This window comes from Crinia signifera, chromosome 2 (assembly GCF_055691185.1).
Source record: "Crinia signifera chromosome 2, ASM5569118v1, whole genome shotgun sequence".
Classification (NCBI taxonomy): Eukaryota; Metazoa; Chordata; class Amphibia; order Anura; family Myobatrachidae; genus Crinia; species Crinia signifera.
In genome coordinates, this window is record NC_139218.1 from 364865218 (window position 1) to 364881622 (window position 16405).

The 16405-nt window shown below is 46.3% G+C and overlaps 1 protein-coding gene across 1 annotated transcript in view; it reads left to right on the forward strand.

Moving 5' to 3' along the window:
• Nucleotides 1-1429: 1429 nt before the first annotated feature.
• Nucleotides 1430-16405, forward strand: part of IFT88 (intraflagellar transport 88) — a 51985-nt gene continuing 37009 nt past the window's right edge. The window contains 10 exon segments of the mRNA XM_083170837.1: nucleotides 1430-1582; nucleotides 3820-3936; nucleotides 4151-4213; nucleotides 5594-5650; nucleotides 6133-6186; nucleotides 9480-9543; nucleotides 9810-9879; nucleotides 11782-11872; nucleotides 11962-12066; nucleotides 13306-13474. Coding sequence (XP_083026963.1) covers nucleotides 3847-3936; nucleotides 4151-4213; nucleotides 5594-5650; nucleotides 6133-6186; nucleotides 9480-9543; nucleotides 9810-9879; nucleotides 11782-11872; nucleotides 11962-12066; nucleotides 13306-13474 — 763 coding nt within the window. The 5' untranslated portion in view covers nucleotides 1430-1582; nucleotides 3820-3846.

Here is a 16405-nt window from a genome sequence, read left to right on the forward strand (position 1 = left end):
CCCAATATTCTTATAGGTTACCTCAGATTACATCAGTCACGCTTCACGTCTGCAGTGAAGGCCAATCTTAATGCTTCAGCATACAAGACATTTTGAACAATGCTACACTACCAAGGATGTTTTTTCAACATTTTGGCCAAGTCGACCTTTCATTAGGGTCAACATGGACAGTTTCAATATTATAGCCATGTATATATGGGATACAGTGACTAGGTCGACAAGGGGAAGGTCGACAAGCATTAGCCACTGATGGTCGACATGGGGTAAGGTTGTCAGGGTCATTAGGTTGACACAAGCATGATGTCGACATGGGGAAGGTCAATATGGGATTTTAAAAAAAAATTTAAGCCGACATGCGGACAGGCGGTATTTCATGCCATACCATCCACTAGGGCTTGGTGGAAGAATAAAAGTGTGTCTGAGCGCAGCAAACTATGCTAGGGGACGTGGTGCTACGTTACGGTCATAGGCGAATCTAAGGGTGGTGGTCCAGGGTTCACCGGACCACCCATTAGACGGCCACCATGCACACAATTTAAAGAAATGACAGCCAGGCAGCAACAGATGTGCACTGCCTGTCTGTATAGTCACATATTACGGTTCGTTATATAGTATGTAATTGGCATTATGGCGTGTGGCCTTATGTGTAATGGGTATTATGGAGTTTTCTAAAATGTGTAATGGGCATTACGGTGTGTGGTGTAATGTTTAATACCGCACCCCTTTTTGTGATGACACGCCTCCTTTCCATGAGGCCACGCCCCTTTTGTGGCGTGACACTTCGCCGCGCAAAGATCCAACTTGCTTTAATATTTGAATCTGGGACCACCCATTACCATATTTCTAGATTCGCCTATGGTTACGGTGTCCATGTTGACTGTGTCAACATTCTTGTAAAAAAAGTTAAAAGTTAAAAAACACATTGACCATTGACAGTGCACCTTCCCCATGTCGACCTAATTTTTGTGTCGACCTAACCCCACGTCGGCCTTCATGCATGTCGACCAAATGCTTGTCTATCCTACGATCTATACCCCAGTCAGTGTATTGTATGTGCAGGTGTCAATAAAACAGGGACATTTCCAACCATGGACAGAACTTTAATAACCGGCATTGCCCGTGGGGATTAGCTTTACCCCAGGGTCCAGGATGGAAGTCCTCACAGAACACGGTGCTTCCATGATGACCAATGCAAACGAGCCTGTTCCCTTAGGTCACGTGCCCCGCTCCGCCTTCAGCCAGTCATTCACTCACCGCCCAGACAGCAAGCCGGCCCGTGACGTCACCTCTCTGCCAGTGCCATGTGCTTCTCTCGTGGTCCTGCCCTTGCCTGCTGCGATTGGATGATGATGGCAGAGGCCGTCCGCTTCTCGGTCGCCTGGCAACGTCGTGGAGCGTGCAACCCTCGGAAAGCTAATGTCACGTGATTTGCTCCCACCCTATCAGAGGAGGTCGTAGCGGTGCATTCTGGTACAGATTTCTCTTGGAGCTGTCGTTGGCATCAACAAATACCAACATCTCCCCGGCCGCACAGCCGGCACTGGTCCTGCAGCGGGTCGGACGCCGCGCAGCACACGCACAGGTAAGGACTGAGGCGCTTACAGGAACTCACGAGTCCTAGCAGGGGCTGGCATGCCTTTGCTGGGAATAGTAGTACTTGGGAAGTCACCTGTTCCTTTGCAACAACTCCAGTCTACCTGCATTGAACCGATGCATGTATGACTTGCCCTGAGATTGATATTCGCTAATTGCCTCCAAGTTATGGCTCCTATGGTGGGGGACAGCGATGAAGGAGTTGGGACAAATGTATCCCAGGTAACTGTAAGGATAAACCTGCTAAGGCACAAGTGACTATATTACAGTGATACCTCAGTCAATTTGATTGAACATCTGTGCTTAGCCATGAATATCCTTAAAACCTGGCCTGTTAGGCTGGGTACACACTAGGCCGATTATCGGGATGGCTCGTTGTATTGAAAGTGCAAATCATAGCGTGTACATTTTTAATTGCATGCTCCTGCAGGTGCTGGGTACACACCAGAACGATGCGGGTCGTAAGACGATTGTACAACCCACTCACGATCTGATGGAGCTCACGATCTGCATAAGATCTGATTCCGATCGCGACTTGTACCCAGTTGAATGGTCATTTTTCCACCTGCTGCAGGTAGGATCTGAAAAACAACCAAACGACCTGCAGGGCTGCGCATCGGATCTGAATCCGATCGGAAAAGGCCCAAAACATGCCCACTTTACATACAATCGGTCGAGATTGTATCTAAATCGGGTCGTTTTGGGCCAAATCGTTCTGGTGTGTACCCTACATTACATGCAATATCTTCTCGCTGGCCGTGCTGCACATCCAATCAGATCTCGTGGGCATCCCGGTGCAGTTGTTCATTATATCATGTGTGGATCGGCAATCTCTGCTGGCCAGGAGCGAAGGGAAGTCACCCCAACCATCGGCAGGATTGCAGGTTATCCTTGTGTGTACCTGGACCCATACACTTGTGCAAATCCTCAGAGTGGAGAAGTCACATGCGGTCCCCTTTGAAGTGCACGACAGCTTCCCAGACAGCAAGATCTGATATTACGCACTGTATGCAGTCCTTTTACATATGATGTATTGTAGGCGATCCCTTCAAGGGCTGCGGGATCCGTGAAATTTTGCGTGCAGCACTTGCTATCGGATCAGATGTCAAACGCATGTGATTTTGACACTTCATCAGATTTCTCATCCAGTTGAGTCGGTATTGGATGAAAGAGGCCAAAATCCTAATAGTGTATGCAGTGGGAGTATGGAAAAGTGAAGGCTGTAGTTATGAGTGGACACTCAGAAGGGGGCATGTCCTTGACTGTGGTGTACCATGCCATGTACCCCTTATACACATTATGCAACATAATAGTAGACCCCCTTATACCTGCCCCTAAACATTATGGCACACGAAATGAGTCAAAATGTACCTTGTGCAACACAGAATGAGCCAAAATTCACATGATACCACCCTGATTGAGCCAAAATCCACGTTATGCCACATGGATTGAGCCAAAATTCACATCATCCACCCGGACAGAGATGGCGGGGTGATGCAGGAACAGTGGGGATGCAAGGACAGTAAAGCACTATAGTATATTTACTGTGCAAACCTACCTGGCTCCAGCAGGAGTTTAGCAGTTCTCAAGTGGTGGCGAGACGGGGTTCTGGCAGGAGCGGAGACGACAGCCACTCGGCGGGGCACGGCCTGTGGGGCACCCCCTGTGGGTGCCCAGTAAAGGTCCAGCGCAAGCAGGGATGAGAGCCACCTGGCAGGGTACCGACAGCTGTGTGATGACAGCCGAATGCACGCCACGTGGGTGTCTGGCAAGGGCCCGGCTTCAGCTGTAAGTGGACAAGCGGCGACAGGACGCTGCACAACAGTGAAAAGAAGTGTTGGTATGCCAAACTGGCTGACTTCGATCACTGAGTGTATGGGCAACTAAGTGCCTTGAGGACTGAGTTTGGGAACCACTGGTCTAGTAGCCGAGTGGCTCAGATACATAGCCCAAGGGCAACATGGAGGGACCTGTGCAATGATACCAAAAATCCTCTGCACGCTGTGTGATGTGTATGAGACTATAAATGTGTGTGATGTGTTACAGATAATAATTTTAACAGTGCATCTTGATTCCTTGTGGGCCTGCCACGCTCCTGTTTGAGTGCATGTATTCCTCATATTCATTGTGGCCTAGGCAGACTACCATCGGGCAGGTGGCATTAGCTAAAGTATAACCTCATTTTTCAGTATGTAAAGTACATGTCTTCCTGTCAATTCTGTCCAGTTATACAGCTCCTCTGCGGCTGCTGTCATGATGCATAATGTTCATCTGGTACCCGAGGAGGATGAAGAGGACTTGTATTCTGGGTACAATGAATATAATCCCACCTATGACACAGAGGTAATTTTAACATAAAAATAAAGTTTTAATTCCATAATCCTTTTGCCTGAACAAATACAACTTTGATATGTATTGTGTCTGTGAACAAACGCAGGGCAACGTATTCCTATATGTGGAGCTTTGAGTCCCAGAATAATCTGTGCTCAGAGGCCTGTAACAGTAAAGTGACTGCACAGAATAGCAATTTGTCTCTTATTTATGTTGTGATTTGCAGGACTTGGAGAATGACATTGCATTTCAGCAAGCTGTCAAGACAAGCCATGGACGACGGCCTCCAGTATGTATCTTCTCACTCTATTTTTTAATATAGATCGGTGTCCTAGCCACAGTCAGGTGCCCGTACTGTATGTATTAATGTAAACCTTAGATTTGAAGGAAGATTACGCGCATCTCCGATGATAGAGCGCATGTGAAGAACTGGTCCTGTGTCGCATGCAGAACACCTAAGCCAGGGGTGGCCAACCAGTCAGGACAAAGAGCCAAAAAATACGGTTAGGGACGCCGAAGGGTCAACATCATGTGCATGCATACAGTTATACAGCACCACCTTCATACATTTATACACCACCATCCTCATGCATACATACATTTTTATAGATCCACCTTCATACATTTATACACCGCCACCCTCATACATACATACATACATACCATTTATACACCGCCACCTTCATACATACATGCATACATACATACTTACATATTATTTATACACCGCCACCCTCATGCATACATACATACCATTTATACACCGCCACCCTCATACATACATACATACATACATACATACATACATACATACATACATACATACATATTATTTATACACCGCCACATACATACATACATACATACATATTATTTATACACCGCCACATACATACATACATACATACATACATACATACATATTATTTATACACCGCCACCCACATACATACATACATACATACATACATACATACATACATACATACATACATACCATTTATACACCGCCACCCACATACATACATATTATTTATACACCGCCACCTTCATACATGCATGCATGCATACATACTTACATATTATTTATACACCGCCACCCTCATGCATGCATACATACCATTTATACACCACAACCCACAGACAGACATACATACATATTATTTATACACCGCCACCCTCAGACAGACAGACATACATACATATTATTTATACACCGCCACCCTCATGCATACATACATACATACATACATACATTCATATTATTTATACACCGCCACCCTCATGCATGCATGCATACATACATACATACATACATACATATATATTATTTATACACCGCCACATACATACATACATACATACATACATACCATATGGTCAGTAGGGCAGCGTTTGCTTGTTCGCTAGGCTGCAAACATACGCAGCCTCGTGAACGAGTCTGAATCAGCCCATATGTCACATTATTTATGCGATCAGACCCTGCCGCTCCCGGCAGAGAGGAGGGGCCTGGCCGAGGAGGCTGCACACCAGTCTCCTCCTCTCTAGAGACGCTGCAGTGCATTGCTGATGTTTCCTCAGATTCAGATGAAAAAAGCTAGGCCTAAACTGTGTGCAGGAAACTGCTAGATACTTTCATCATTCTGAGACAAATTTGTTTGCTTTTAAGATTACAGCAAAAGTCCCCGGAACAGGTGCTGTGCGCCCACTTGGAACTGGATTTGGTGTAAGCATATTTTTCTCTTTTACATTCCACTCCGCTTCCCTTTACTAACAAAGTTATGAGGGTACTATGGATAATCCCACCTCATCCTCTGTATAAGAATACACTCTCACTTTAGGTGCCCATAAACTAGGTGATATACATGCAATTTGCCCACTTTTTATGGGATTGTGACACTTGAGTTCATAAAATGCAACCAAATTGCATGTATTTGACAGCAGGTCCGATGCACGGCTGGACGTTTATCTCTCCTCATCACCCTTGGATTTATCTCTTGTTCAGGCTTAATACATCTGCCCCAATGTGTGTTATGGTCCTTTTTTTTTTTAATGCCCATCAATCATTAGTATTAATCTGGAATTTGTTCTCATGTAAACATTTGAGTTGTCCTTTAAATGTGAACTCGTGCAAATACATAGTTTTAGCCCAAGTCTGTTTAATACTGTTCAGCTTTCTGACTTTGCTGTGTGTTTGTCTTGTTACAGCCCAGAATCAACCTTGCTTCCTCCATGGGGAGACCTATGACAGGAGCAGTGCAGGTAGTGTATACAGCCCCTAATTGCAAGTAATGCACATAGATATATTTCGGACTGGTGGCACGTTGTGTGCTGCTGTATGTTACAGGCATGGAGATACCAATTTCATTTTATTGTGACTTCATGTTCATGCAGAAATCCTGGTTTATGTTTTCCCAGTGTCACCTAAGTAATGGCAGGAGATCGAATGAGCAGTCTTGTGTGTATAATATAAAAAAAATATATATTAATGTATGTATAGCTATAGTGTGTGTGTGTGTGTGTGTGTGTCGATAGTGGGGTGCTCCACTTAAAGTAGCACATAAAGTGCACCATACACAGTAATCCAGATGCAGACCAATCAAGATCTGAATAGAGAGCACTCACCAAACTGGTTTTAATACATCACATCAGTAGACTGTTAGTCGACGTTTCAGACTGACTTTTTCAAGACAGCTCAGAGTACAGCATGACAGCAGTGCAGAGGGCAGCATGGTGTGCTATGCCTGGGGTCCTTGAAAGTGGCAGGATCTGATCACAGCGCCTGGATCCCCATCCTGAAAATCAGGGTCAGACACTAATGGTAACAACAAAGATTGTGTAGATGACAATCCAAATTGCTTTCTAAGTGGCTTTCTAAGAGATGTTTCTTAAATAAAAGCAAAACTCCTCTGTGTTTAGCCGTGAACAAAGCCGCTTTATAGTCCCCTACCCAAGAGTCACACAAGGAATTAGAATCCTTAAGTTCCATTGCTTTTCCTGAAGACTACTTTTAACCATGGGTTGAGTATGTGTTTCACCATTAAAATGTCAACAATCAGAACAGGGACAATGGGGTCTATGTACTAATCCTTGTAGAGAGATAAAGTACCAGACAACCAGATCCTAAAGTCCCGTACACACTAGACAAGAATTAAAAAGCTATTGTTCAGAAGGGCCCTGCTGAGCAATATATTGTCCCCGTGCGAACGCAGCCCTGCTGCGACCAGACCAGAATAAAGTCCACACTGTTCAGGAACTAGTCACTATGTACTTGCCTCCATCATCTATACAATATAAGTGACCCCGCAGGGCCACGGATCACTCTCGCCTGCAGTGTACACATGGGGCGATTCTGGCTAACCACCTAGGTGATTTTTACTATCTAGTCCTCTATCTAATTGTCTAGAGCAGCGGTTCTCAAACTGTGGGTCCGACCTTCTCAGAATGGGGTCACGACTCCATGTTGCTGATGACTTTTCTAATCTCAGTCAGTGATTCAAGGAGTCTGGAAAATCTGTTTCAGGCTCCTCCTATCACTCTGTGCCTCCACAATGCTGCCATGTATGTGCTGTCTGCTGACTACACATGTGATGTGATGACCTTCTGCAGTAACTTGCTGAGGTCCTGTCCTTATTTGTATTGTCTTATGGGGTCCCAGAGCAAAATAGTTTGAGGACCCCTGGTCTAGAGGTAAATGCAGGATTTCCATGGGGAGTTAATGTTAGATTTTAGAATAAAGCAATGGGGTGGGGGGGGGGGAATTCGGTACCTGTTTAGTTTCACGCATGTGATTTCATCCGATTTTGTACCTGTTCATAACCCCACCATCCACTATGCATGGAGTTGATTTTATATAGTGTGGCGAGCCCGAAGCGTAGCGAGCCCCGTGAGGGGACGCGGATTACTTTACATGTATTCCGCGGCCCCTTGCGGGGCTCGCTGCGCTCGCCACGGAATACATGTAAAGTAATCGGCGTCCCCTTGCGGGGCTCGCCATGCTCGTGGCTCGCTGCGCTCGCCACACTATATAGAATCAACTCCATGCATAGTGGATGGTGGGGTTATGAACAGGTACAAAATCGGATGCAATCGCATGCGATATATCTGCCGCCGTGAAACTAAACAAGTACCAAAAATGTATTATTATTATTATTATTATTATTATTATTATTATGATAGTTAAATTATTATTCTCCTCCCCCCCCCCCCAAAAAAAAAAAAACTATTATTTGCTTTCCCTCACATGCCCCTCTGCCCTTCTACCTTTCTCTCTCATATCTGTTTGCTGCCAACTTTTCCCTTACATCACTAGTTTCCAAACTCTGTCCTTAAAGCAGCCTGACAGCAAAGGTTTAAGGATATCCATGGCTGATCACAGATGCTTAAATCAGCATAAATAAGGTACTAAATAATGGTCCTTGACATAAGCAGAGATATCCTTAAAACCTGCACTGTTAGGGTGTCTTGATGAGCTTTAGAACCACTGGCTTACATGCCACCTACCGTAGCAGCTTTTCCAACATGGTTCACTGCTCATTGCCTTTTGTTACTTGCCCATTGTACACACAAATGTTCTCCCTGACCTGCCAACCCTTGTTCACCAGCTTCTTCAAACATGCCAATCCCCCTCCCCTGCCCAGCATTTTATTGAAGCGTTCCTCCCTGTCCATGTGTTATGCCCAGCAGCTCAGATGGCCACTATATTAATCCCCACATATCACTAAAGCTGTGTACACATGGGGCGATATATTGCTCAGAGTCTCCTTTTCATCAGTGACCAGAGAAGGTTGCTGATGGAAGGGAACCTCTGTGGGGGAGCTGCAGAGGGAATCAGCTGGTCGCAGGAGCAAGCTCCTGCGACCAGCAATCATAAGGGGGCTAAAAACAGGAGCGCGCACTTGGCGATTTATCGCCGGTGCACACTCCAATCGCTGGCAATAAGGTCGCTCAGTGACCATATTGCCAGCGATAAATGCCCGTGTGTACGCGCCTTCAAGCTGTGTACACACTGTGTGATTTGATCGCTGAGCGATTTTGGCTTAAAATCGCTCAGCAATATATTGCTCAGTGTACCGTTTTCATCAGCGACCAGTGATTTTGGCTGAAAATTGCAAGCTATTCTGTCTCTACCTTATTTTGACTAGAAATCGCTGGAGCACAGTGCATTGTGCACCAGCAACCAGTGATTTTTAGCCATAATCGGAGGAGCATGCTCCTGTGACTATCGACCATGAAGGGCTGGCAGCGGGAGCGCGCTCCCAGCGATTATCTCCCACAGCACATGAAATCGCTGGCAATAGGATGTCTAGCATCCATATGTGTGTCATGTGACTGCTTCAGTCATGACCTGACGACATCAACTATCAGTTTTACCGAAGGGGAACTAGAAGCCAATACTGCCCGGGGCAGGAACAGGGCACAGTAGGACCCGCCAACCTTTGGTAGGGAGTGAGACTCTTAGGAAATAGATTTACCTATTCCCTTACCGGACCAGTCCTTCTCTGAAACCAGACCTCTTAGGAAACCAAACACGATTGTGTCCTTGTCTTTTGCAGGATGGAGTAGCTCGTCCAATGACAGCCGTTCGGGCAGCTGGCTTCACAAAAACACCTTTTCGAGGTATAGTCTTATTATGTGTATCTTGATTTAGACGTGGCCAAGTTTTTTCTTTATACATAGGCTTGTCATAATGTCCTTTTAATCTGTGACACATGAATTGCGCAGATTCTAAGCGCCTTGATTCCTGTTGGAGAAAGTGCACTATATAAATTAAACTTGCTTACTATGGCTGGCTAAATCCAAGCCTGCATTTCACGTGGTTTTTAGCCACAAAACCTCTGTAAATCAGTTGTTCACAGCCTATTTATTGTGCTTTTCTGATTCAGGTTCCGGTTTTGATCCCCTGGGCCAGTCCCGAGGTCCTGCACCTCCGCTGGAAACTAAGAATGAAGACACGTGAGTCCGTGTTTGTTTCCTTACCAGTAATATACTATAACGCCCCAGGTACATACAATTCTGTACCTTATCACAGTCTGGCTATGGCATCCAGTATTGGTACACAAGCCAAGCATCAGGTACTGACCACCGTAACCACCTACACCAGTGATGGCTAACCTTGACACTCCAGATATTGTTGAACTACACATCCCAGCATGCCCTGCATCAGTTGTAGCATGGCCAAATAGCAAAACTGTAGCAGGGCATGCCAATGTGCGGGGCAGTGTATAAATCAGGCATGTCCAAACGATGGCCCTCCAGCTGTCGTGAAACTACAAGTCCCATCATGCCTTGCCATAGTTTTGCTATTAGGGAATGCTAAGACTCTGGCAAGGCATGCTGGGATGTGTAGTTTCACAACAGCTGGAGGGCCCCAGTTTGCCTGGTATAAATGGTCAGTAGTACTGAACATTCCAACACCAGCAGCGACCGATTTCAACCGCTACAGTAGCCGTGGTATCCGGCCTATTGGTTGACAGTGATTAGGTCGACCACTATTGGTGGACATATATACAAAAGGTCGATTAACCAATCGACCGACTTGTTCTTACTTCGCGATCCAAGTAGGCATAAAGGGGTACACCTATATGGTTTCTATGTCAACAGTACTTGGACACCAAAAAAAGTGAAAAACTCATGTCGACCATGTCCACGTTGATCTTTTGTGCATGTCGAACTTTTTCATGTGTCCTCCTATTGCCTGCCTACCTAATTACTGTTGACTTTGTGATCCACTCTCGTTGCCGTTAGCCCACCACCTCAGCACAGACCGCTCTATCCTTGGTTACATTGGCTGCCAGTTCCATGCTGCCTAGGAAAACGCTCTATAGTAGTGAAATCTTGCGTATGCCCAGTAAGCCGGCTGAGGGTGAGATACAGCGAATCAGAGCTAGTCCGATGCATTGTGGGGGTTTAGCAGGGATCGCCCCACTCGGGAGGTGAGATGTTCCTACACCTCGCGCTGCTGCTCCCTGCGTCGCCATGGTAATGAGACGCTATGCCTGCACAATCCATGGCAGTAGAATATATCTGTCTCATGTTTTTATTTGAAAGTAAGAGATGACCTGGGCTCGCTGTCGGAAATTGCGGGGTTGCGCATGTGCAGATATCCCTCGGTATTTATGTATAGGCTGACGCAAGTCCTTATTGGACGGCGGATGGATGTGAGTGGTGCTGCAGTATAAATGCATGCAGCTAGGAATACACATACCAGCTTTTACTTCCATACATGCAATGTGCACGCAATATTTCCTTTCCAATGTACTGTCAAGCGTTTTAAAAAAACTATGGAGTCCATATCATTTTACACCATTAACTTGTGAGTTTGAGTCATCGCCGAACCGGCTGCATATATTTGCACAAACGGGATTGCTGCCCATAGGGCTCTGAGCAATTTTCTGCTTATTCAAGCGCCAAGTGAGCGAGTTCAGATACAAAGCCACATCGCACCCAATTGATTGACCTCATAAGATATTCCATAACATATACTTTATGCCTTGTGTATCGCATTCAGTGATCTATCTCGGATCGTCTACTGTACAATGACTCCTTACTCGTGCATTCATCACTTGGAGTACCATCCACACCTGTTTATATATGAGCGTGATTGATTTGGTATTAAAGGCGAAGTTCACAGGATTTTATGACCTATCTAGTAAAGGAGCGTGATGCCTCCTCTGTGCGCTACCACTATTACCTTTAAACCAGAATGTGCCCTGAGTCAGTCACACTGCGAGTTACACAAGCATGGGGAATCCGTCCAAGCTTTTCCTTTTTAAAAAGTAAACTTCCCCTTTAAGAAATCTCAACGTACCTGTTACTGATCAGAAATGTCACTGATTGTGCCTTTATGTCTTACAGGCCTGACGAAAAGATTAGACAGTTAGAGAAAAAAGTGAATGAATTAATAGAAGAAAGCTGTATTGCCAACAGTAGCGGAGATTTAAAGATGGTGAGTGTTCTCTCTGCATTGGGGTTGTAAGCCTTGTGTTGTGTATGTTCATTGTACTCCTATATATCCGAATGTAATGTGTGTCTTAGGCCCTGGAAAAGGCCAAGGAAGCTGGGAAGAAGGAGAGATCTTTGGTGAGACATCGAGAACAAGTCTTGTCCCCGGAGAACATTAATTTGGACCTCACGTATTCGGTAGATACAGTTATATTGTCACATTATTTCTTTATAAGATATGCCGCTGTTTGGTGTGAATAAGCCACACCGAGTGTTCAGTGATTTGCTCATTTTTTTGTGTTGCATGTCTTTTGCATTGGCTACTTGGCTGTGTTTGCACCTTATGCTCATAATACCAGGGGGGCCAAGCCTGGTTTTGGAGTAGCCATTTAAAAAGCCACCAAAATACAGTAATGGCGGTACTTGTGTATTATCTGGGCACCCGATTTTATCATTGCATGCCACTACTTAAGGCATGCGATGCGATTTTTCATTGTAAAGACCAGATTTTTAATTGTATAGTCACCCATGGGAGATTTCATACCCCCACTATCCAACTACGCATGGAGTTGATTTTATATAGTGTGGCGAGCGCAGCGAGGGGAAGTGGATTACTTTACATGTATTCTGCGTCCCCTCGCGGGGCTCGCTGCGCTCGCCACGCTTCGGGCTTGGTGGCTCGCTGTGCTTGCCACACTATATAAAGTCAACTCCATGCGTAGTGGGATAGTGGGGGTATGAAATCACCCATGGGTGACTATACCATTAAAAGTACTTATGCGGCCACGATCCATAGCATCACATGGTACACAGCACTCTCTTCCTGCTACTCCCATGCGTTTCACTGTATAGACTAAAGCATACACCTCTGTATATGGCCGTAGTATCTGCTGGGTGTCGGATTGTCACATATAGGGCCTGATTCAGCTTGGCTGCTTACCGAGCGCTGAAACAGCGCCCCACCGAACAGGGTGGGTAGGTTAACTGGCTCCTGGCCCATTGGTTCTTAAGGTGCGTACACAGTGGTCGTCACAGATGTATTGCGTTGGCTGTGCAATACAGCCAAGCCCAATATGTCTAAAGATACATCCTCTGTTTGTACAGGCGATTCGCCCATCGCCCCTACAGCCGTGCCGGAAGCTGTTGGTGATTGACAGCTCAGTATGCGCCCGCCCAGTAGTGATGTCAGTCCTGACTTATTGGGCAGTGTGTATGTAGAACACGCCGCCCGATCAGTCTGTAGATAGCTACCTATAGTCTATATCTACCAGTGTGTACGCAGCTCAACAATCGGTACTGAATCCATTAATAGAGCCTGGGGAAGCCTGCCCTGTGTTTGTCCAGGTGTGTCCAGTTACCTGGGAATTGTAGAATTGGGATGATGGAAGCTGCCTTCAGTTGTGTGCTGTCATTTATTTCCTGTAAAATAATTAACAGGTGCTGCTAAACCTGGCCACCCAGTACTCCACCAATGCCATGTATTCCGAAGCACTAAGTACCTACCAAGTGATTGTGAGAAATAAAATGTTCAGCAATGCAGGTATGTACACAGTCTATCTGTCTATGTGTGTACAGGTATGTACATGTTTGCTCTGTCTGTCTGTGTGTGCAGGTGTGTGCAGGTATGTACATGGTTGCTCTGTCTGTGTGTGCAAGTATGTACATGGTTGCTCTGTCTGTGTGTGCAAGTATGTACATGGTTGCTCTGTCTGTCTGTGTGTGCAAGTATCTACATGGTTGGGCTGTCTGTGTGCGCAGGTATGTACATGGTTGGGCTGTCTGTCTGTGTGTGTGTGCATGTATGTACATGGTTGGGCTGTCTGTCTGTGTGTGTGTGTGTGTGTGTGTGTGTGTGTGCATGTATGTACATGGTTGGGCTGTCTGTCTGTGTGTGCATGTATGTACATGGTTGGGCTGTCTGTGTGTGTGTGCAATTATGTACATGGTTGGGCTGTCTGTGTGTGTGTGCAATTATGTACATGGTTGGGCTGTCTGTGTGTGTGTGCAATTATGTACATGGTTGGGCTGTCTGTCTGTGTGTGTGTGCAATTATGTACATGGTTGGGCTGTCTGTCTGTGTGTGTGTGTGTGTGTGTGTGTGTGCAAGTATGTACATGGTTGGGCTGTCTGTGTGTGTGCAAGTATGTACATGGTTGGGCTGTCTGTGTGTGTGCAAGTATGTACATGGTTGGGCTGTCTGTCTGTGTGTGTGCAAGTATGTACATAGTTGGGCTGTCTGTCTGTGTGTGTGCAAGTATGTACATGGTTGGGCTGTCTGTCTGTGTGTGTGCAAGTATGTACATGGTTGGGCTGTCTGTCTGTGTGTGTGCAAGTATGTACATGGTTGGGCTGTCTGTGTGTGTGCAAGTATGTACATGGTTGGGCTGTCTGTGTGTGCAGGTATGTACATGGATGGGCTGTCTGTGTGTGTGTGTGTGTGTGTGTGTGTGCAAGTATATACATGGTTGGGCTGTCTGTGTGTGTGTGTGTGTGTGTGTGTGTGTGCAAGTATATACATGGTTGGGCTGTCTGTCTGTGTGTGTAAGTATATACATGGTTGGGCTGTCTGTGTGTGTGTGTGTGTGTGTGTGTGTGTAAGTATATACATGGTTGGGCTGTCTGTCTGTGTGTGTGCAAGTATGTACATGGTTTGTCTGTCTGTGTGTGCGGGTATGTACATGGTTGGGCTGTCTGTCTGTGTGTGCGGGTATGTACATGGTTGGGCTGTGTCTGTCTGTCTGTGTGTGCAGGTATGTACATGGTTGGGCTGTCTCTGTCTGTGTGTGCAGGTATGTACATGGTTGGGCTGTCTCTGTCTGTCTGTGTGTGCAGGTATGTACATGGTTGGGCTGTCTCTGTCTGTCTGTGTGTGCAGGTATGTACATGGTTGGGCTGTCTGTCTGTGTGTGCGGGTATGTACATGGTTGGGCTGTCTGTCTGTGTGTGCGGGTATGTACATGGTTGGGCTGTCTGTCTGTGTGTGCGGGTATGTACATGGTTGGGCTGTCTGTCTGTGTGTGCGGGTATGTACATGGTTGGGCTGTCTGTCTGTGTGTGCGGGTATGTACATGGTTGGGCTGTCTGTCTGTGTGTGCGGGTGTGTACATGGTTGGGCTGTCTGTCTGTGTGTGCGGGTATGTACATGGTTGGGCTGTCTGTCTGTGTGTGCGGGTATGTACATGGTTGGGCTGTCTGTCTGTGTGTGCGGGTATGTACATGGTTGGGCTGTCTGTGTGTGCGGGTATGTACATGGTTGGGCGGGCTGTGTGTGCGGGTATGTACATGGTTGGGCGGGCTGTCTGTGTGTGCGGGTATGTACATGGTTGGGCTGTGTCTGTCTGTCTGTGTGTGCAGGTATGTACATGGTTGGGCTGTCTCTGTCTGTCTGTGTGTGCAGGTATGTACATGGTTGGGCTGTCTGTCTGTGTGTGTGTGTGTGTGTGTGTGTGTAGGTATGTATATGGTTGGGCTGTCTGTCTATGTATCTCTTTTTGCTGCAGTTACTCTGAATAGTCCTCCTTGGTGCGCTGTTCCATGTGTCCTAACCTTCCTGCGCTGTTCCATGTGTCCTAACCTTCCTGAGCTGTTCCATGCAACTAGTGTCGGTTTTGCTCTAATTGTGGATCTTATTGGCATAATTAAAACCTATACAAGTGACAAAACTGTGCTGCTAGCGGTCACTGATCATTCTGATATGTGTGCAAGTATGTATATGGTTGGGCTGTCTGTCTGTGTGTGTGCAGGTATGGACATGGTTGGGCTGTCTGTGTGTGCAGGTATGTACATGGTTGGGCTGTCTGTGTGTGCAGGTATGTACATGGTTGGGCTGTCTGTGTGTGCAGGTATGTACATGGTTGGGCTGTCTGTGTGTGCAGGTATGTACATGGTTGGGCTGTCTGGCTGTGTGTGCAGGTATGTACATGGTTGGGCTGTGTGTGCAGGTATGTACATGGTTGGGCTGTCTGTCTGTGTGTGCGGGTATGTACATGGTTGGGCTGTCTGTCTGTGTGTGTGGGTATGTACATGGTTGGGCTGTCTGTCTGTGTGTGCGGGTATGTACATGGTTGGGCTGTCTGTCTGTGTGTGCGGGTATGTACATGGTTGGGCTGTCTGTCTGTGTGTGTGTGTGTAGGTATGTATATGGTTGGGCTGTCTGTCTCTGTATCTCTTTTTGCTGCAGTTACTCTGAATAGTCCTCCTTGGTGCGCTGTTCCATGTGTCCTAACCTTCCTGCGCTGTTCCATGCAACTAGTGTCGGTTTTGCTCTAATTGTGGATCTTATTGGCATAATTAAAACCTATACAAGTGACAAAACTGTGCTGCTAGCGGTCACTGATCATTCTGATATGTGTGCAAGTATGTATATGGTTGGGCTGTCTGTCTGTGTGTGTGCAGGTATGGACATGGTTGGGCTGTCTGTCTGTGTGTGTGCAGGTATGTACATGGTTGGGCTGTCTGTGTGTGCAGGTATGTACATGGTTGGGCTGTCTGTGTGTGCAGGTATGTACATGGTTGGGCTGTCTGTGTGTGCAGGTAT